General features: G+C 41.8%; 1 protein-coding gene across 3 annotated transcripts in view; it reads left to right on the top strand.

The window, feature by feature from the left end:
* Nucleotides 1-23,783, top strand: part of TRIM55 (tripartite motif containing 55) — a 186,300-nt gene that overhangs the window by 135,796 nt on the left and 26,721 nt on the right. Inside the window, exons 9-10 of one of the 3 annotated variants that reach the window (XM_040432405.1) lie at nucleotides 935-1,213; nucleotides 8,499-8,589. In XM_040432405.1, coding sequence (XP_040288339.1) covers nucleotides 935-1,213; nucleotides 8,499-8,589 — 370 coding nt within the window. Of the gene's footprint in view, nucleotides 1-934; nucleotides 1,214-2,284; nucleotides 2,354-8,498; nucleotides 8,590-23,783 lie in introns of all 3 variants that reach the window. The other 2 variants (XM_040432403.1, XM_040432404.1) reach the window with 2 other exon arrangements.

Here is a 23,783-nt window from a genome sequence, read left to right as displayed (position 1 = left end):
TTTTATAGGGTATTATACAGATGCCTAAATCTAAAGACAGCATCTCCTGATTTGATCTGACAGATATCTTTTCTTGGTAATAAACAAGAATGCTTCTCTTAATTTCAGTCTTTCTTCCATGTAAGGACCAGCTATCATCAACCATGTCATACTACTTCTCATAGCTTGACCCAATGTGGTGGACTGTGTATGAATTATTTTATAAACTTCCACATCTTTTATATATCTTTTATATCAATATGCAATTGCGTTATTTATTAGGTAAATGTGGGTATTTCAGGATATTTTTTGCAACATTTGGAAAATCTAGGTCAGAGAAGGTATTATGATCAGTCTGATGACTATGTTTACCTAGCCTAATAGATTTCTTCTACACTGGGCTCCTCACTCTTCCTTAAACTTTATTGTATTGAAGTCTTTACGTTTCCTCTTTAATAGTTTCTATGTTTGCTCTTCAATCACATATATATTTGTTACTGATATTCGCTGCACTTTTTAGCAGTTGCTGTCATAACTTCTTTAATATTTCATACTCCGGAGGTTGAACTTGCCACCTATTTCATTAGGTGTGAACTAAAGCATCAGTGTCAACCAATGACACAATAATTAATACTAAATATTTATTTCTTAAGACCTTGCTTGTCTCATATTGGCTGCAAACTATATGTTTCCGGTCTCAGAAGGCATGCATTACGATTGTATGCTGACTTTTATGACTGACTCATTCTTTAGTTTACCTGATTCCATAAGCTATTGGTGCAGACTCCATTAACAATATCATCTATATTAGGAACCTAACAGTATTTTATTTTGGGATAATGCCTGCTCTGCACTATGTTGCCTTATAAGCTGACTCTAAATATGTGCGCAGTGTTCAGAAGAGGTTGCATTCCATAAGATAACATGGCTTTCTATTTTATTTGTTCTGATAAAGGGTGGTGTTGAGCCAAGTGGTATTCAACAGACTCCTAACGTTCAAGTGCTCTCAACTGCAGAAACCTCAGATCACTTGTTTTATCCTAGCTGGTATAAGAACCAAGTGCGGCAACAATCCAAACCAAACAAGCTCCCGCTGAATGATGCTGTGCGTCAAATAGATCCTTCCATTCCTAAGGAAATGACTGTAAAGAAAGTAGAGCCAGCGGCAGGACTCCTTAAGGAGAGTGTGGTAGTGGCTGGTAAGGAAACCAGTCCATCTGCAGATAATCCTCAGGTCAGTGATCACGTCCATGTTGCCTATATGTGCAATGACTGTGCTACCTTAGTAAAAACAAGAGTCCTACGCTAATGCTCTGCTGCTCTGAGGATGCATATTTACTCAAAAGTGCCAATTTAAAAAACATATTGTAACACTTCTAACGTGAAAACTTTTAACATACTTTTTTTTTAATAAATAGCTTAGGGTACGGCCACGCAATCAGGTTTTTTAAATTCAGTTTTGGAAGCCGAAACCAGGCGTGAATTCAAAAAAGAGAAGTCATATCTGTCCTTCATTCCTTTCGTCCTTTTATGATCCACTCCTGATTTTGGCTTTCAAAACTGCATCAGCAAATCTGATCGTGTGGCCATAACTTTAGATTCCCAATTTTTATTTTTTTACAGAAATATAATCAACATAAAAGGATGTAAAGCTTTGGAAATACAGTAAATTGTTTTATGTTCTTTACATTCGCAGTATGTATTTTGTATAATCCCAAATTTACAGCATCCTCTGTTCATCCTCACAATTGTGGAAGACTCAGAGCTGAAATCTATATTCACACAGTAGAATCACGTAGCACCAATGAAGATGAAATCCCATTTAACCAGATTCCATAAAAAACTATACATCTACCAGGATAACTAAAGGTGCCTATACACAAACAAGCAAAGTCAGCTGAACCTGATAATTTTAGCAGCACAAGAAAAGATGTAACATTCCACATACATAAAGGGGTTGTCCAACGCCCACCACAATTGCACTTATGGCCTGAATCTTCTCTGCCTAAAGAAAGAAAGGCACCTACCCGTGCCGTGGCACTGGAACGTGTGAATGGGCGCAGCAGTGCACATGGTGACTGATGGGTCCATTCATGAACATAACAAAATGATTCCAGCATGTAACGTTTATTGGATCCTGCATTGAAACATCCTTGTGCAGAGCAGATATGGCAAGTTTTGCGCGTTTCAGCTAGTCGCTAGTTATAACCCAATCTATACATTTAAATAGACCTCACGTCACACATGTTAGCATAATCACAAAATAAAAGAAAAGAAAACATTTCTCATGATTGGAAACATACAGATGGGTCTTCACACTTCCAGTCCACAAGAGATGAGACCCTTGATGCTGGAACGTAGCACCGGTAAATGGGTAAGTGCCTTTTTTTGCTTTAGGCAGAGCAGATTGATAACTACAAATGTGGTGGGGGTTAAGTTAATTTCTCTTGAGATGGCATGCTTTATGTTTTTAATGGATTCTAAATGAACTTTGATTGTCACTTTGGTGCTGGACTTGTCTTCTATAGTGAGTATTTTCTGCAGCCCCCAAGTAGTACCATGCACTGTGAGTGGACAGCTGATCCACTTGGTTTACCTGGAATCTGTGGCAGAGCCAATTGATAATAACCTAAGCTTGATCTGGTGATTTCCATTCTCAGAAGAAAAGTATTTACACCAGATCCTGTATCAGTAATTACATATGTGAAAAATACCTATCCCAAAATGCAGTGCTGCATTCACTATAGGAGTTCTGCTGCACTGATAGGTGTCTCTAGGCTGTAATACACATAACTACATAAGTAATTCACTGTATTTTCAGCGGTATTCAACTACTAATGTAGACCACTATTTTTAAGTTCAAATCTAAGTATCCCGTACTCAAAGATTGGCATTTCATATGGCTGTTTTGATCATAGATGCACTGGAGTAAAATAAGCCAAATTTATTAAGAGCACACCTCTTAATAAATATAGAGCATCTTCTGGCAGTCCATGCACCAGAAAGGTAATCTACACCCCCTATCAGTCAGCATGGATTTGCCCTATAATTTAGACCAGGTTCTGGCATAAATTCTAATACACCTGTCTGGGTGTGGGTGCCCCATACCTGTCACTAAGCCCCTTCAACTTTTTTTAAAAAGAAACAAAAAATTGCAAGAGGTGGCTTAGGGTACTTTCACACTTGCGTTGTGAGGATCCGGCAGGCAGTTCTGTTGCCGGAACTGCCTGCCTGATCCGAATAGCATTTGTAGACGCATCTGGATGCGGATCCGTCTCACAAATGCAATACTGGATCCGTTTCTCTGGTGTCATCCGGAAAAACGGATCCGGTATTTATTTTTTTCACATTTTTAAAGGTCTGCGCATGCGGATCAGTTTTGCCGGAAAACTTGGTGCTGGATCCGGCATTAATGCATTTTATTGCTGCAGTATTTTCTCCGGCCAAATACCATAAGAGGGACTGAACTGAAGACATCCTCATTCACGTCCCTAGGACGGAACTCAATACCAGAAAACTTTAACATGCTTGCAGCGTTTTGGTGTACGTCTGACGAAACTGAGCCAAACGGATCCTTTCTGACACACAATGTAAGTCAATAGGGACGGATCCGTTTTCTATGACACAATAGAAAACGGATCCATCCTCCATTGACTTTCAATGGTGTTCAAGATGGATCCGTCATGGCTATGTTAAAGATAATACAAACGGATCCGTTCTGAACGGATGCAGACGTTTGTATTATTTGAATGGCTCCATCTGTGCAGATCCATGATGGATCCGCACCAAACGCGAGTGTGAAAGCCTAAGCCAAAACCAGGAGTAGATATGCAAAAAATCAATTGGTGCAATTGTTGATCGTAATGACTTGAATTATAAAATGATCCTGTTATTTAACTTGCATAGTGAACACCATAAAAAAAATTGCAGAATTGCTGTTAGTTGATCACCCCTGACACCCAAAAATCAAAAAGTCATATAAACCCCAACAAAAATGTCAATGCATCCTGCAAAAATAATCTCTCAAACTGCTTTTTTCATGGGAAAATCCAGAAAAAAAAACAATAAAAGTTTATCAATAAATTATGTGTAGAAAATGGGGGTCATAGAAAAATGCAACTCATTCTACTACAAAATTCAACAGCTACATCGATGGAAAAATAAAAAAGTTGTGGCTCTTGTAATGAAAAAAGGAAAAACAAATTGCAATGTCTTTAAAGGGGTTGTCCGAGTTATATCTATATATGTTGTGGTGGCTTATAACAGTATTAAAAACACATTTGTAATTTACTTACAATATTTATTCTGCAGTGTTTCTGAACGGCCGATGCGGGTCATGTGACCCCTGACGTCATCCACCAGGCTCCGGTGGTGACATCTCGTGTACAGGCTTCTCCCTGCTTTAGGGAGTGGCCAGGCTCTATGCACATAACGTCAGAGCCTTGTGTGCCCGCCCCCTATCTCTCCTCTGGAAGCCTCGGCTACTGTGAGGGATCGCACTTGCGCGATCCTTACCAGTGCCGGCAGCGAGGCAGAAAGATTCAATGTTGTGCCCGCTCCCTCCCTGTGATCCACCAGTGTGCCCGTTCCCCTGCCTCTGCGTCTGGCGATCTTTACCAGCCTTAGCAAGTTACCATTTCCCTACTCCACCGGCCATCAGAAACAAAACCACCCCAGGAACATCACAAAGTAAATCATTGTCCATCATATAGATATAGCTGTCATATAGCTTAGATACATATAGCTGTCATATAGCTTAGATATACATATAGCTGTCATATAGCTTAGATACATATAGCTTAGATATACATATAGCTGTCATATAGCTTAGATAGATATAGCTGTCATATACAGTACAGACCAAAAGTTTGGACACACCTTCTCATTCAGAAGTTTTCTTTATTTTCATGACTATGAAAATTGTAGATTCACACTGAAGGCATCAAAACTATGAATTAACACATGTTGAATTATATACATAACAAACAAGTGTGAAACAACTGAAAATATGTCATATTCTAGGTTCTTCAAAGTAGCCACCTTTTGCTTTGATTACTGCTTTGCACACTCTTGACATTCTCTTGATGAGCTTCAAGAGGTAGTGCCCTGAAATGGTTTTCACTTCACAGGTGTGTCCTGTCAGGTTTAATAAGTGGGATTTCTTGCCTTATAAATGGGGTTGGGACCATCAGTTGCGTTGAGGAGAAGTCAGGTGGATACACAGCTGATAGTCCTACTGAATAGACTGTTAGAATTTGTATTATGCCAAGAAAAAAGCAGCTAAGTAAAGAAAAACGAGTAGCCATCATTACTTTAAGAAATGAAGGTCAGTCAGTCAGCCGAAAAATTGGAAAACTTTGAAAGTAAGGGCTATTTGACCATGAAGGAGAGTGATGGGGTGCTGCGCCAGATGACCTGGCCTCCACAGTCACCGGACCTGAACCCAATCGAGATGGTTTGGGGTGAGCTGGACCGCAGAGTGAAGGCAAAAGGGCCAACAAGTGCTAAGCATCTCTGGGAACTCCTTCAAGACTGTTGGGACACCATTTCAGGTGACTACCTCTTGAAGCTCATCAAGAGAATGCCAAGAGTGTGCAAAGCAGTAATCAAAGCAAAAGGTGGCTACTTTGAAGAACCTAGAATATGACATATTTTCAGTTGTTTCACACTTGTTTGTTATGTATATAATTCCACATGTGTTAATTCATAGTTTTGATGCCTTCATAGTCATGAAAATAAAGAAAACTCTTTGAATGAGAAGGTGTGTCCAAACTTTTGGTCTGTACTGTATCTTAGTTACATATAGCAGTCATACAGCTTAGATAGATATAGCTGTCATATAGCTTATATACATATAGCTGTCATATAGCTTAGATACATATAGCTGTCATATAGCTTAGATATACATATAGCTGTCATATAGCAATGTGACAGGAATATCTTCTGCCTGTGTGAGCTAGGAGATGATCATGTGACTGTTTTTTTAATGCAAAGTTAGGATGTGCAGTGCAGGGGGCGGGGAAGGTCAGATTGTTCACACCCACAAATATTCATGAGGCAGAGCTCAGTCATTGTTGCAGCTTTGCTGCAGCATGTAAACAAATCAAAAATAACAGAACAATGCAAAGGTGTAAGTATGGGTTCTTCTCTTAAGAAATCAAGCTTAACTAATGTATATGTAAGTCCTGATGAGTTTTATAATTTTTTTTATTATTTTATTTTTTCCATAACTCGGATAACCCCTTTAAGAGCTATCTGGTTTGCCTCAACATCTTTTAACATAATCATTTATGAAGTTGTAGTTTTGTAATGAATTTCATTTACTGTTATTGCTCAAATCTTCCGTTCTGGGTTGCAGCTCTTTCTTATTTCCTGTGAAGCTATGTCCATGAGTATGTCAAACAGTGGCAATGATAAGGGAGCGTCTATGTAACTAGATGGGTGGGAGAAGCTATAAACTAGTAGGGCGTTGTTAGGGGCAGTGCTGGAGCTGAGGCAGGAAAAGGAGAAGTGTATCATGGGTTTGGTTGGATACAGCAACAGGAAGTGCTACATATAGGATGTGAACAAACCAGAGTGCTTTGTTGACACGGTAAAAACGGGTCAGGAGAGTCCAAATAAAAAATAAAATAAAATCATGGGGAAGATGTACATGAGGTAAGAAATTACATGAGCATATTGGTTAAAAACCATACTAATCCCAGAAAACCCCTTTAAAGGGGTTGTCTCACTTAAGCAAATGGCATTTATCTAGTAGAGCAACTTTATACAAGGCTCTTACTAATGTATTGAGATTGTCCATATTGCTTCCTTTGCTGGCTAGACTTATTTTTCCATCACATTATACACTGCTCGTTTCCATGGTTATGACCAGCCTTCAATCCAGCATTGATGGCCGTGCTTGCACACTATAGGATAAAGAACCATCCTATGAGCACTCCCATGGTCCCAGCCACCAGAGAGGCGGATGTTTTTTTCTTTAGTGTGCAAGCACGACCACCACTAATGGATTGCAGGGTGGTCATAACCATGGAAATTACACGTGCGGGCCGGAGTGTGGCAAATGCAGTAGTGGAGCAGTGGTGGACCAAAAGAGTTGGTACTGAATGGCAGGGAGCAGGTAATGCTTCCCTCCACAAGTTTGTGGGGGGAGGGGGAGGGGCAAAATCTGGTAAACACCTAAAGATCCTACAGATTCTTAAGATAGATAATATAATAAGGTTATTGAAGGTGGGTGTTGACCCACTGGTTTACATTTTGCTTAGAGCTAAACCTACTGTAGGAGCAGACTCTTATCTGGTAATCAATCTTAACCCTAATACAGGGGTCCGGCTGCAGGGAATGCCCAGGTTGCTTAGCCCCAGGATTAAGGTCTTTTAGCAACACCTGATGTGAAACTGCACAGATGATTCCAGGACATGGTATAAATTTAGAAAGTAGAAGATTGAAGCGGGAGCAGGTGTCATGGCAAGAAGAATACAGTCAGCTATTAGTGGTCAGAGCAGGCAGCAGGCAAATGGATGTGGTCAAATAACAAGCCAGGTCAGGAATGTAGAGCAAACTAAGAAACCCAGTAGAGCACTGGAAACTATGGGACCTTTTTGCCCAGAGTGAAGATGGAGGGTCCTTCAAAAAGCCTAGGGCAGCAGGGCATAGGCTGTAGCAGAGGTGCATTGGTGTTCTGACCCATTAAGCACAACAAATCAGCAGTCATGTACATTTAGAAAAGCTCTGAAGGTCTCTGCAAGAAGGCAGTGGTGGTGAGAAGAATGCCAATGCAGTGGAGAAGCTGGGAAGCAAAGTGAGGAGAAGCTAACCCGGGCAATTGAGGAGACTGGGATACTGGCTCAAGGTAAGAATAGGGTAGTTGACCGTAAGGGTTCTGCTACACTGTGGAAGCAGTGAAAGCATAGCAATGAATGGGGTCTCAGCACGACTGAAACATTTGCCCTGACCACGACCCAGGAATCACAAAAACTCCAGCAGTATTGAAAGTTCTGAGTTCTAACAGTCAGAGATATCCTTCGATTTTCAACAAAAAGTTGATTTTTCATTACATCAGAGATAAAGTCTTGGAACCAACAAGTTTCCTGATGTCAATACAATTGGTATTTTAAACTATTTTTCCATGTCCACCCTTTTGTCTCCTGTATTAATCTTGTTACTTTGAGTTATTTAATATAATCTTAATAAAAGAAATGGTAGTTCCCATAGGAATTCTTCTGCCAGTTCCTTCTAAATATATGGCAAATTTGATTGAAAAATTGCAGAGTGGGCCTCTCGTCCAAAAAAAAATAAAAAATCATCTGTTTTTTGTATATATTAATATAGGTATAGAGTAGGACACCTCGGTGTAAATCTTGACTAATTCCTTATTATAGGGATCACTCGCTTATTAGAATGGTCTTTTTCAATAATTCTGTGGCCCCATTTTCAATGCTTGTAAAGCCACGGATCCTTGTTGAAGCCTGTATTATACCAATGTCAATGGTGAAGCATGTTTTCTTGTTTCCTCACAGGGCTTAGTTCTCAGCTTATCAATTCTGGTTTTATTAATGATACTGCATCATCTCTGGAATCAAATACAGTACATGATATTTACTCATATGGGTAGGAAATACTTTGTTTTATTCATTTACTAACAGATCATCCTCTTCACCAGCTCTCTAACTAGTTTGAAAGATGTGCGTTCAATTTACTGACATAAAATGCAGCTTTCTATCTAAGACGTAAACCTGTGTGAAATCGGATGAGGAAGTGCTGTATATAGGTCCCAGGCATTTACTGTAACCACCCAAATGTAATTCTTCAATAATCTCATATCTCAAAACAAAAAAGGAAGTCAGGAGAGAGAAATGTTTGTGTCACCCCAAAATGATAATCTGTTAAAGCGGATCTGTCAGCATCAGAGGCGGATTGGCCACACACCTTACAGGGAAATTTCCCGGTGGGCCTATGCCCAGGGGTCCACTTAATCTTTCCTCACAGCCGGCCAGTGGAAGTTTTTGGGGAGGTATTTTATGCTGCTGGCGGTATTCTGTGATGGTCTGTGGTATTTGGCTCTGTTGGGATGGTATAATGTGCCACAATATAATATTGCTGGCCCTGCCTTCTATCATATATTTGGACCCAACTACAAAATGGGGCCACTTTTACAATTTTTTCTAGGGCCACTTTAAGCTCCTAGTCCGCCCCTGGTCAGCATAGTATGTTCTTCTATTAGTATGATTAATGCAAAAAATGAAATTCCGATCTCATAGAGTACATGACAGTCTCTTTGTAACAAAGCTAGAACCAGCCCTGTACCTCACATGGATCCAGAGATCTCCCCATTCATTGCTCCAATTGTTCTGCTAGATTTATTTCAAGCTGGCATTTTACGGAGCGTGCACTTTCTCAAGAGGTGTGTCCTTTCTACTGCAACTGGTGGCAGATGAAGGATGGAACTGAGCATGTGCTTCCATCTCAGTGAGCAGGACAGAGAAATTACAAATAGAGCAAACAGCAGGTGGCGCTATATAGATAGATTTCAGTGAATAACTTGGTGATTATACTAAGTTTTTAATTACATGCAATTATAAAAGTATTCAGATCCAGGTGCTGGTTTAAAAAATGTAGAATGTTTTTTTAATGGGACAACCCCTTTAAGGGCAGCGTAAGGGCAGCATGTGCCAAAATGGCACAAAAATAATTTCACCTCAAAGTGACAGAGAATGAGAGGGACATTTTCGAATGCTATGACCACAGCATATGAAAAGCAAAATCTATATGTTGAGTATATTAAAATAATATTAGCATTGTATTATTATATGCGCCTGAGAGTAACTTAGATGACACAGTGTTCAAATGGCAACAGAGTTGTGGATTCTTTTATAACTTGTGCAGGCATCCATCAGCATACTGACGTCCCAACTGCAGGGTCTGTCTTCTGATGGTAACCCATTATGATTTTGACTGGAGAAATGGATCTTTGAGCTGACTTGCTACTGGCTAAACTGTGAGGCCGAGTCTGAGAAATCTCTCCATTCATCATCACCCTTGAAGACGCACTCCAGCATTATTTTTTTTGCCTATATAGACTCACCTAAAGAATTATTAGGAACACCATACTAATACGGTGTTGGACCCCCTTTTGCCTTCCGAACTGCCTTAATTCTACGTGGCATTGATTCAACAAGGTGCTGATAGCATTCTTTAGAAATGTTGGCCCATATTGATAGGATAGCATCTTGCAGTTGATGGAGATTTGAGGGATGCACATCCAGGGCACAAAGCTCCCATTCCACCACATCCCAAAGATGCTCTATTGGGTTGAGATCTGGTGACTGTGGGGGCCATTTTAGTACAGTGAACTAATTGTCATGTTCAAGAAACCAATTTGAAATGATTCGAGCTTTGTGACATGGTGCATTATCCTGCTGGAATTAGCCATCAGAGGATGGATACATGTTCTCATTCTGTTTACGCCAAATTCGGACTCTACCATTTGAATGTCTCAACAGAAATCGAGACTCATCAGACCAGGCAACATTTTTCCAGTCTTCAACAGTCCAATTTTGGTGATCTCGTGCAAATTGTAGCCTCTTTTCCCTATTTGTAGTGGAGATGAGTGGTACCCGGTGGGGTCTTCTGCTGTTGTAGCCCATCCGCCTCAAGGTTGTGCGTGTTGTGGCTTAACAAATGCTTTGCTGCATACCTCGGTTGTAACGAGTGGTTATTTCAGTCAACGTTGCTCTTCTATCAGCTTGAATCAGTCGGCCCATTCTCCTCTGACCTCTAGCATCCACAAGGCATTTTTGCCCACAGGACTGCCGCATACTGGATGTTTTTCCCTTTTCACACCATTCTTTGTAAACCCTAGAAATGGTTGTGCGTGAAAATCCCAGTAACTGAGCAGATTGTGAAATACTCAGACCGGCCCGTTTGGCACCAACAACCATGCCACGCTCAAAATTGCTTAAATCACCTTTCTTTCCCATTCTGACATTCAGTTTGGAGTTCAGGAGATTGTCTTGACCAGGAGCACACCCCTAAATGCATTGAAGCAACTGCCATGTGATTGGTTGACTAGATAATTGCATTAATGAGAAATAGAACAGGTGTTCCTAATAATTCTTTAGGTGAGTGTAGTGCAACATATGCTCTTGTGTACGCCTTATATCTGTATGCCTACCTTTTTTTGGTTGATATGCCATTAATGGGGCATCTGTCATTTTTGTTCCTTCTTATCTTCTGATATGGTTCCCCAAATACAGTCGCATGTAGCCCTGGCTTCTACATTTCTCATTATGCCTCTGACTTTGCAGAGACAGAGGGGACAAGTCTCAATCCACTACATTTGCTCTGCTCTCAGTCATCTAATAACAGCTAGTGATAGATCAGTGACATAGAACATTTTACCTCAAACTCACATTGCAGTGATGCTGCTTCACACTGCTTTCCCCTGACTTCTGCTTGTGATAAGTTTCTCTCTGTCAACTCTTACATGCAGGATACAAGAGAGAGCAGAGTGAAGCTGTATCTCATAGAAATACACTTCTGTAATACAACATGCTTTGGGGCATGCCACAACTTTTTCTTACTGATGATCTATCCTTTGGACAGGTCATCACCATCTGATCAGTGGGGGTCCGACACCCAGGACCCCCACTGATTAGCTGTTTGAGAAGGTAGTGGCACTCGCAATAGAATAGATCATCAGTAAGAAAAGGGTAAATAAACCCTTTAAACAAAATAATACCTCCACTGTCCCATTCTGACTATCGTTGGGTCCCCACTGGTCTCTTTTTCCTGGTGCTTCTTGACACATGGGAAATGCCTGCACAGTGGTGACTTCTCTCAGCCAGTGATTGGCATTTACTATGCATTAAGAGGCACCAGGAAGCAGAGACCACCAAGGACTAAGCAAGCTCAAGGGATCAATAGTGGTATCATTTGTTTATTTCTGAGCTTTTATGAAAAGACAAAGATTAGATGAACATCCCCTTTAAGGCTACTTTCACACTCGCGTTTGGTGCGGATCCGTCATGGATCTGCACAAACGCATCCATTCAGATAATACAACCGCATGCATCCGTTCAGAATGGATCCGTTTGTATTATCTTTAACATAGCCAAAACGGATCCGTCTTGAACAACATTGAAAGTCAATGGGGACGGATCAGTTTTCTATTGTGCCATATTGTGTCAGTGAAAACGGATCCGTCCCCATTGACTTACATTGTGTGTCAGGACGGATGCAAGCAGCGTTTTGGTGTCCGCTTCCAAAGCGGAATGGAGGCGGAACGGAGCCAAACTGATGCATTTTGAGCGGATCCTTATCTATTAAGAATGTATTAAGGGCAAAACTAATCCGTTTTGGACCGCTTGTAAGATCCCTGAACGGATCTCACAAACGGAAACCAAAACGGAAACTACTAAACGCAGGAAAATGTGGCCAGGTGCTTTACTTGACCTAATCAAAGCAGTCTACTGGCTTGAATGCATACCCTTCTTATAGAATAACTTTTTTTGTCGTTTGTAAGTGATAATTAGGGCTGTTTCACACGAGCGGATGCATTGTGTGTCATCTGCAGCGTGAAAGAGAGCCAAGCCCCGTTCCGGACAGCAGAGACACGGAGCAGTAACATGACTGATAATGCTCTGTGCCTCTCTGTGATCTTTTTCCTACAAAACCACGGTAACAACTTTATCTCACTGTGATTTTGTAGTAAAAAGATCACAGAGAGGCACAGAACATTATCAGTCATGTTACTGCTCCGTGTCTCTGCTGTCCGGAACGGGGCTTGGCATTCTTTCACGCTGCGGATGACACGCAAGGGATCCGCTTGTGTGAAACAGCCCTTAAGAGTTAAATGACTAATAATTCTATTACAGCTTTTACATAAAATGGCTCTTTTGATTCTATTACATCCAGCAGTATTAGGCCTCATGCACACGACCGTTGTTGTGTTCCGTTCCGCAAAATGGGGTTCTGTTGTTCCGTGATCCGTTTCCGTTTTTGTTTCCGTGTGTCTTCCTTTATTTTTGGAGGATCACCAGACATGAAGGAAAGTAAAAAAAAGTCTAAGTCAAGTTTGCCATGCAAATGATTGGAAAAAAACGGACGTGGACGCGCGGATGCGGATGACAATCTTGTGTGCCTCCGCGTTTTTTCACGGTCCCATTGACTTGAATGGGTCGACAGGTTATATTTTTTGGACGGACTGGAATTACGGATCACGGACGCGGATGACAAACGGTGCATTAGCCCAGTTTTCAACGGACCCATTGAAAGTCAATGGCTCTGCAGAAAATCACGAAAAACTGAACAACGGACACGGAATAAAACAACGGTCGTGTGCATGAGGCCTTGGCTTACCAGCAGCAATACAGATTGTGGTTGTGATTAAGCATTCTCCACAGTTCATTGACCAGAGGAACCAGCACTGCGTAAGAACTTATTTATTGACGTCCAAAGTGAACCTTTGTAGTTTCACGTCAATAATGACCTGGGTATCCACCTTTTTAGCTCAATTAATTATGACTTCACGCCTGTAAATGAGACACAAGCTTAAAGTCATTTGGAGACAAATCATTTTTTTGAAACATTCTCATTAATGCTATTTGAAATGCAAAAGTACTTTTAGAAGAATAATGCTTGTGATTCATGTTTTATGACTGGAATAGCAAATGTGAAGGAAATCCCATATGTAGGATAACCTGCCCAGGCATTAGGAAGACAGCAATGAAAATCATTTTATATCCACAGTATTTCAATAGATTTTTTTTTACTTTTCTATGTCAGTAGACTGCTGTAGACTGCTGTAGTTTTTAAGTCTTTAACTGATCTAAAGTGATTAAAAAAATAATCGCTGATTCAGGAGACTGGTCTGTCATCAGTCCCTTTAAGAAAAAAAATGTACTGTAAATGGGAACACAATGAATGGTTCTGTTCACACTGGCAACATGGTTTCTGATTCTTACAGGATCAGTGATGGATACGATGGATGACTTGTGATCTGCTGTGATCCATTAAGCTTCATTTTTGTACACCTATTTACTAAGGTCTGTTGCCATTAACAATTTTTCCATTCTGGCGTGGGTTCTGATGTTTTCGATGGCCAAAATAGTGTAATCTGCACCACTATTCTTGACGTAAAGGGGTTGACCTCCTTCCTTGTGCTTATTTTCAGACCCCCAATTGTGGTCTGACCCGCAATCGTGAGGATATTTACCTGATCCCCACTGCCGTGTTCCAGTTCCATTGCTCCCTCTAGAGCATCGCTGATGCATCAGCATCCTGTTTTACAGGGACCTTGACTGGCTACGGTGCGCACTTGTCACCTATGTGTGACATCACTGGGTCATGTGCCTTATAGAGATTTCACCCTTGAGACACATTGTAACTAAAGAAAATGTATAACTTAAACTTACCTATCCAAAAAGTGTTCCGAAGAGTGCTCCATGAATCCACCGCGTTCCTTCAGTGTTTCTTGTATCACTGGGTCATGTGACACATGGGTGACATGTCACCACCACATCCAATCATTGACTAGCGATACACAATGGAGAGCGATGGAGCCAGAATCCAGTACATTCACCACCAACTGGAACTTAATATTAAAAACTGGCGGGTCTGAAAAAAAGCACAAGAAGTGGAAAGCTGAAAGAACCCATTGTGTCAATAGGATCCATCAGAACTTGTGGTCCATTTAAAAATGATATAGACTCTATTCGAATCCCTTCAGGTACCATTGTTTTTTTACTGGATTGAATAGTTCACCATGCCATACTATTCCAGTTATCAAAAAGCAACATAATACTGAGAAAAAAAAAAAAACCTAAGTGTGAACAGAACCTTAGAGATACAGGGTGACATTCAATCAGGACCTCTATCATTCATACTGGTTGAAAGACATGTCCAACTGATTCTATTATTTTGTTAACATTTTGACCTTAAAGGGGTTGTCCACCTTTCAATCACTTTTGAAATGACTGGCCACAGTGGTGATGTGTCCCCCAGACAGCATGTGACCCAGTGTCATTGGCTGCAGCAGCACATATGACCCCCATCCGTTCCAGAAAGTTTACAAGCTGGGACTGAAGCACAGCAAACCCATCAGTGGACCAAAGGAGCCAGAACCGAGCATCAGGGAAGAGGTAAGTATGCTTTCCTCAACAGATCCGACAGGGAGGGGGACTGCCTCAAAAGTATTTACAAGCTGGACAAGCCCTTTAACCCTATTTGAGCACTCAGACATGTTCTTTGGCAGTATCCAAAGTTTCTATTCAAAAAAGGATTATCAAAAACTGTCCAGAGGTACAGTGCTGTAATTTCGTAAAGTAACAAATCAGGTGGCTGCTCCCTTTATTTTACACATCCATTCTTTAGTTGCCATATATTCCTTTCACTCTTCATTTGAGAAGGCTCACACTTACATTGACATACAGCAGTGTAAAATGTATAAGAGCGACCACAGGGACAATGAAGACAATTTCATTGCAGAGTCCAAATTACATAATGAAAGTATAATGACTGTAACTGAGCCTGAAACAATCTCAGTCTGAATAGTCTCAGTGTGAATGTTTAACCCTTAGTGCTGAGTGCTTAGTATCAGCACGTGGGCATAGCTTCACTCATAGTTATGAACTAGTTATGTGGCTGAACTTGGATACCAGTCTGTAGTATCCGCAAATCATCCAGAATAAATAAAAAATAAAACTGCAGCACTCGCCGGTCTTCAATTCATGCTGGTTTATTCAAAAATTTGCGACATTTCGACCTCCTGGTCTTTCTTTTCTTTTTTTTACATTTTTCATGTCTCTGTATTAAATATAATTGTATATAATCCTGCAGTTTTCACACTTGAGACTTCCTGTCTTTAGAGATCAGCTAAATGGGCCATAGACACAGTTGACAGGAGCTGGCCCTATTGACTTCTATGGGGAAGTTTTTGAGGCATTCTCTGTGACCTGTGAAACGGTCAGGAGGGAGCTGATAAGCTGTGATAAGGCCAAGTTCAGACGGTATGCTGTAAGCTCATCAGTACCATCTACTGGTGACTGCAAACAAAATGTTGTTATTTAAAGGGGTATTCCAGTAACGTCATGTTATTCCTTATCAACTGAATAGGGATAACTATTAGATCAGTGAAGATCTAAGCATGCCCCTGCCCCCCCCCCCCCCCCCCGATCACAAGATTGAGGGCCTTGTACCCGTGCCCACATCTTAATACAGCAGCAGTTCAAGCATGTGCACTGTTGCTCCTTATTTCTAGTGAACTTCCGGAGATAATGCTTGGCTTCTTCCAGCAGTCCCATAGGGCTGAATAGAGTGGTAGTGCTTGTCCGCCACTCCTGCCATTTTGAGGGGCCTCGTGGGATTCAGGGCCCTCCATTCTCATGATCGGTGGGAGTCCCACTGGTCAAATAGTTATCCCCTATCCTGTGGAATGGGGATAACCTGGAAATACCCCTATAACTTTGTAGGGGATGTGTCATAAAACAAAGCCCCCGTCCCCTCTTAAGCTATATAAAGAAATGGGAAAGCATAGTTATGGGCCTAAGTATGATATGGCGGTGAGACATATGATATCAGGTCCTTCTTTCTACCAAACATGAATTATTAGCAGGTCACAGTTTTACATTAAACAAAATTATTAAAAATTTTCCCTGCTATGGACACATCAACAAAGTATCATAAACTTGGTGTTGACCTGTTTATATTTGCTTTTTATTATCTTTTTCCTACTTTTATTACACGCTTATCCGAATGCATCTATAAATTAATTTTTGTGCACTTCATGCTAATTTGAAACTCATTGAGCAGAGGCAAATTCATCTGGGTCACTGATGTCCAATCTATTCCTTGAAAACCTATTGACCGCCCAGGTTTTCATGGCAATATCAGTTACCTACTATAGTAGTGATGCTGATCGATCACCGTTCTTAAGAGCTTATTTTCCTGAAGTCATTATTAACACAAGTATAGGTATTTAGGATTAGCTAAAATATTGCAGGATTCTGCTGATTCAGGACTGTACTATGTAAAACAACGTTATAGATTTTCTGAGACTCAGACAAAAGGGAATTGGCATCCATAAAGGCCTCGTTAGCAGATAAAAATGACTATAAATGACAAGAATCTTTATTCTACATAGCAGAAGCATGATGCATAGACCTCAATAAAGTATTCCGAGAACAGAAAACACAATAACATCTTCAATATATTTAGACTATTATAGACATGACTGTTGCTATTATGGTGAGACACAATACAGGCACCGTATAGTAAAGTCTAACAAAATCAGCATATATCTTACTTGTCTCTAATATGCACTAACTGCTGTAGGAGACAAATATATTATATATCGTGCAATGCTGAAAATGACCCGAGGGCAATGAAAGTTAAAAAAGGTTGTTGGCTTTGGACAATCCCTGCGCCGCAACCACAGGGAAACTGATGCCTTACACAGTTAATTATATAATAGGTTGTCTAAAAAACATGCACAGCATTAGGGGGCATTCTCACGACAGTATCAGATTTGCGGATCCACAAAACACGGGTGCATTAAGTACATCCTGCCCTTTGTTACAAATGCCTATTCTTGTCCACAAAATGACAATCTTTTTTGTAGGGGGCCGCGGAATGGGCATATGGATGCGGACAGCACACGGTGTGATGTCTGCATATGTTGTGGCCCCACTGAAATGAATGGGTGCACATCCAGTCAGCAAAAAAATGTGGATCGAAGGCAGACCAAAAATGTGGTCATGTGAATGCCCCCTTATAGAGATAAGCTTTTTGTAGGCAAAGTTGAACTGTCACGAGAAAAGTGCCATGACCTCCAGGAAGATATTGATGGGAATTCATTAACCCTTTCCTGACCAGCGCTGTACATATACAGCAGAGCAGGACTTGCCACCCAGCGTTGTACATGTATGGCGCTCTGATCAGGCGGGTGTAGGAGTGGCGCCCGCTCCATCAGGAGTAGGGGCGCGGCTGTTACTGACAGCCAGACCCCTGCTGTATCCGCCAGCATCGGCGAAAACACTGATGTTGGCATATTAACCACTTGTATGGTGTGGTAAACGCTGACCGCAGCATGAACGTGGTTTGCGGAGAGCGAGGGCTCCCTCTCCAACCCTATCAGCCCCCTGTGCTGCAGTGATGGGAGCTCGATGGATGCAATGGCAGCCCGATGCCTTAAGCCTTACATGTCCGTGCTCAAATCTGTGAGCAGGTGGTCAGTGATGCATCCATGAAGCTGTCCATGAAGGATCCGTGTTAGGTCCGTGTGTCCGTTTACTGTCCGTGTGTCATCCGTGTTTCACTGGCACTGAACAGCTGAAAAATAATTTTCAAAGCATCTCTTCTTAATGATCCGTGAAACAAGGATGCAACACGGATGGCATCCGTGTTGCATCTGTGGTTTTCACGGACCCATAGACTATAACGGACGTGATGGATCCGTGAACACGGACAAAATAGAGCATGCATCCGTGCTAAAAACACTGACCCACGGACCGTGCTAAAACACTGATGTCTGAATACACACATTAAAATTAATGGGGATGTGTGCTGTCCATGGAGAACACATATAGCACACGTCCGTGAAACACTGATGTGTGAATGAGGCTTTACACAGGCATCAGAGCCTACCAGCTATGGAAGCCTATGAGACACAACCCCCATATGGGGAGTTGCCGTATTCAGGAAAAAATGTGTAACAAATTATGGGGTGCTTTTTCTCCTGTTACCCCTTGGAAAATGGAAAATTTTATTGGAAGAAATGAAATTTTTCATTTTTAGAGCCAAGTGTTTCTAAATTCTGTAAAAGACTTTTGGGTCAAAGTCCTCCGTTCACCCCTTTCTAAATTCCTTAAGGATTTAGTTTCCAAAATGGGGTCACTTTTTGGAGGCTTCCACTGTAGAGGTACCTCAGGGTCTCTTCACATACAACATGGAGTCCAAAAATCATTTCAGCAAAATCTGCCCTCCAAAAACCATGTGGTGCTCCTTCCCTTCTGACCCCTACCATGTGACCATAAAGCAGTTTACGAACACATATGGGGTTGTTTTGTACACTACAGAATCAGGGTAATCAATATTGAGGTTTGTTATGTTGTTAACCCTTGCTGTGTTGAAGGAAAAAATCGATTAACATAGAAAATCTGCCAAAGAAAAAGGAAATTTTGAGATTTCACCTCCATTTTCCTTTAATTCTTGTGGAACACCTTTTAAGTTTGTAACACCAAATTTTAATACTTTGAGGGGTGTAGTTTCTAAAAATTTATGGGTGGTTTCTATTATGTAAGCCCCTTCTAAAATTCTAAGCCTTCTAACATCCTACAAAAAATAAAATGACATTTACAAAATGATTCCAACATAAAGTAGACATATTGGGAATGTTTACTGATATCTATTTTCTGAATTATTACTTTCTGTCTTAAAAGTAGAGAAATTTAAAGTTAGAAAATTGTGAATTTTTCTAAATTTTCTGTAAATTTAGATTTTTTTTATAAATACAGGAAAAAAATATTGACCCAAATTTACAGCTAACATGAAGTACAATGTGTCACGAGAAAACAGTATCATAATTGATTAGATAGGTAAAACCATTCCAAAGTTATTACCACATAAAGTGACACATGTCAGATTTGCAAAAATAGGCCTGGGCAAGAAGGTGTAAAGTGGTCTGGGTTAGAAGAGGTTAAGGCAGACATTACCTGTGCCAATCTGAATTAGATGCGTGCTGGAATAAGATCCGCCAACTTTATTAAGAGGCATGGGCTTCTTAATAAATTTAGCACATCTTTGATATGTTTGTGCATCAGAAACTGAAATCTATGCCATCTAGCTTGGCGTGAATAATAGATCTGTCAGGCTACTGTGGCCCTGGTCCCTTATGCTAAGCTTCACCCACTTTTTATTGAAAAAAGTAAGAAATTCTTGCACAAAAAAACAGAAAATGGCACCTAGGCTTGATATATTATACCCATTGTTTTAAGGGTTCCCAAAGTGTTTTATACTGATGACCTGTGCTCAAGATAGGTCATCATAATCTGGTCAGTGAGGGCAAAATTTCCATCATCCCCACTGATTAGCTGTTTGAAGAGGTTACGGCGCTATGGTGAGTGCCACAGCCTGTTCCTAGGCCAGTGACATCATGTTCATTGGTCACATGGCCTATGTGCAGCTCAGTCTTATTCAAGGCAATCGGGCTGAGCTGCGATACCAAGCACAGCCACTATACAATGTACAGCGCTGTGCTTGGTAAGGTGCAAGGAGGCTGTGGTGCAGCGGCCTCTTCAAACCGCCACAGATCTCATAACAATGACCCACTTTAGATAGGGCATTAATATAAAACACCTGAAAATCTATATAAATCAAATTTAAGAAGTAGGATACTTGAAAAACAGTGCAAATTTCACTGAAATCTATACCTACTCTATGAGCAGATGTAGAGTTCTTTTTTTGTTCAAAATGTGTCATTCTTACTAAATATAGGCCATTTTATTGAAAATACAAGAATAATCTGGGGAAGCGTGTCTTCTAGTGTTGATCGAGCACCGTAGTGCTCGGGGGCTCGGGCCGAACCCATCGGGATGTTCAGGTGCTGAGCACCCGAGTATAATGTAAGTCAATAGGAGAACCCGAGCATTAAACCACATACCCCCTGCTCTAAAGAGGGGAGGGTGCCTGTTTAATAGGAAAATTTCAGAAATTAATGGAAAGACCACCGAAATGGTTCTGGAACAGCATGGGGAGGATGTCTGGATGCATCTTGTACTTGCAGGTCGCTGCTGAGAACGATGTTGTCTGAATAGTACGCCACTTTTACAGACTGACAATAATACGCAAAAAAACTAAGAAAAAATTGATTTTGGAGGAAAAATTGATAGGAAACATTCTTTCCTGTATATTTACTTGTATATAAAGTGCAAGTGCTGCCAAAAATTACAAGGAAGGAGGGCCTCATTCACATTGTGGTACAATTGTTCATGTAGTTGGACTCCTACATTCATGCACTAAGTGAAAGGGCTGCCAAAAATTACAAGGAACCGGCACTCCAATACAGCCTTTGTTACACATAAAGAAGGGGATCATACACAGCCTTGAAAAATTATGATTGATGGCCTGCTGGTGACCCTGAAAAACATTTGGAGCAAGGTCCTGCTGATCTGACCATCTAAAGAATTATGGGCGAGGGCCTGCTGCCGTTTTTGTGACTCTAGTTAACCTGGGGACGATCGCACGTCCCCGTGACGGCGACGATCCATTCGGATGTCTGCCCTATCAACTTTCAATGTTATTTTCAGCCCAAACCATGTAGACCATGGGTAACGGGGGAATCATGGTTCCATTCCGGAGAGGGAGCCTGAGAAACAGCTATGGCTACCACATCCAATCAAGGCAGCATGCGTGCAAATTACCTATTAGGTATAATTAGGTGAAGGCCTGCAGATGAGCTGACCCTGTAAAAGATTTTAGGTGCGGGCCTTTAGGTGAGCTGACCCTGTAAAAGATTGTAGGTTAAGGTCTGCTTGTGAGCTGACCCTGTAAAAAATTATATGCGAGGGCCTGCTGGTGAGCTGACCCTGTAAAAGATTTTAGGTGCAGGCCTGCTGGTGAGCTGACCCTGTAAAAGATTTTAGGTGCGGGCGTGCTGGTGAGCTGACCCTGTAAAACATTATATGCAAGCGCCTTCAGGTGAGCTGACCCTGTAAAACATTATATGCGAAGGCATGCTAGTGAGCTGACCCTGTAAAAGATTTGAGGTGCGGGCCTGCTGGTGAGCTGACCCTGTAAAAGATTTGAGGTGCGGGCCTGCTGGTGAGCAGACCCTGCAAAAGATTTTATGTGCGGGCATGCTGGTGAGCTGATCCAGTAAAAGATTGTAGGTGAAGGCCTGCTGGTGAGCTGACCCTCTAAAAAATTAAATGCGAGGGCCTGCAGGTGAGCTGACCCTCTAAATAATTATATGCGAGGGCATCAGGCTCCGGAAGGCCTCAGTGTCCACAAGACTAAATGGCAACATTTCCAGGGCCAGCAATTTGGGACTGCGCTGGGACACGGAAGTGGATGTGGTCACTGATGGTGCTTGCGAAGGTCCAGGTGCAGGGAGGGATGCATCTTGGCCTACGCCTTCAACAGGGGATTGGCCAGCAGGTAACACAGGGGAAGAGGAGGCAGTGGTGTGACCCGCAGACACAAATTGTGGACCCAGGCGTTTGTCCCACTTATTACGGGTCTTGGATGCCATGTGGGGAATCATGCTGGTGGTGGTGAGGTTGCTAGTGTTCACACCCGGATAATTTTCGTATGGCACAGGTTGCAAACTACTGCTCTTTTGTCGTCCGCACTTTTCTTAAAAAAGCACCATGCTGCGGAACATCTACCCCTTGGCAAGTGAGATTTCTGCAAGGGGTTGCTCCGTGGAACAGTTGCGGGCCTGTGTGGTGTGGCCGCCTTCTCCCTTTTGCCATCCCACTGCCTCTTCCAGCCTGTTGCGGTGCTGCAGATCCCATCCCCTCCTCGCTCAGCTTTCCACCTTCTCAGGTTGGGTCAGTGACCTCATCGTCCACTACCTCCTCTTCCACTTCCTCACTCTAATCATCCTCCTGATTTGTTGACCTAACCACAACCTCAGTGATTGACAACTGTGTCTCATCCTCTTCATCAATCTCTTGATACAGTAATTGCGGTTGACTCATTGACAACTGTATCTCATCATCACCCACCTCATTAAACACTAATTGCTGTTCCCTACCGTCAAGTTCTTGTGACTGTGGATGTTCAAGAGGTTGGGAATCAGGGCACAAGATCTCATGTCCCTCTTCAAGCGTGCTTGGCGAGAGGGCAAAATCAAGGAATGGCGAAGAAAAGAGGTCCTCGGAGTATCCAAGTGTGGGATGACATGTTTGGCCAGACTGTAAATGGTGGGAGGAAGGAGGTTCAGGGTGAGGATTGTGTTGACCAGACTCTTGGCTACTGATACTGGACTTGGTGAAAGACAGGGTGGTGCGTAACCAACTGGAAGCATTATCTGATGCAATCCAACTGACCACCTGCTCGCACTAGGCTAACTTCAAGAGTGGTGTCCTGCAGCGCCCTGCAAACTGGGACATGACGCTAGGTATCTTGGATGATTGTTTTTCTTGTGCTCTGGCCGCGGCCTTGGCGGGTACCATCAGCATCACGGCCACTTCCCCATCTCTTACTGCTCTCCTTCTTCATTTTAAATGTGATATAGTGATATATGCTTGAAAGTATGTCACACGTACAGTAGCATAGGATTTGGAAGTGTATGTGCAAAAATTTTTACAAAGATATTTGTGATGAGGAAACGTTATACAGGACAGGTACCACAAGTAATGTCACAGTTCGCACTTTAAACAGGAGATGTGGCGCAGATAATTTTACTGTCCGCAGGGGACACCGTCTATGAAAAAGGTATACTGTATGTCACTGATATTTTAGGAATGAGCACACTTTAAACCAGAGATGTGGCTCGAATAATTTAACTGTCCGCAGCGGACACCGTCTACAGAAAAACTGCACTGGATGTCACTGATATTTTAGGGATGCGCACACTTTAAACAGGAGATGTGGCGCAGATAATTTTACCGTCCGCAGGTGACACCGTCTACGGAAAAAGTGCACTGGTTGTCACTGATATTTTAGGGATGCGCGCACTTTAAACAGGAGATGTGGCGCAGATAATTTTACTGTCTGCAGAAGACACCGTCTACTAAAAAAGTGTACTGGATGTCACTGATATTTTAGGGATGCGCACACTTTAAACAGGAAATGTGGAGCGG

The sequence above is a fragment of the Bufo bufo genome, chromosome 5 (assembly GCF_905171765.1).
Source record: "Bufo bufo chromosome 5, aBufBuf1.1, whole genome shotgun sequence".
Lineage (NCBI taxonomy): Eukaryota > Metazoa > Chordata > Amphibia > Anura > Bufonidae > Bufo > Bufo bufo.
Note: the sequence above shows the minus strand (reverse complement) of the source record. Positions and strands in the feature narration are given on the sequence as shown.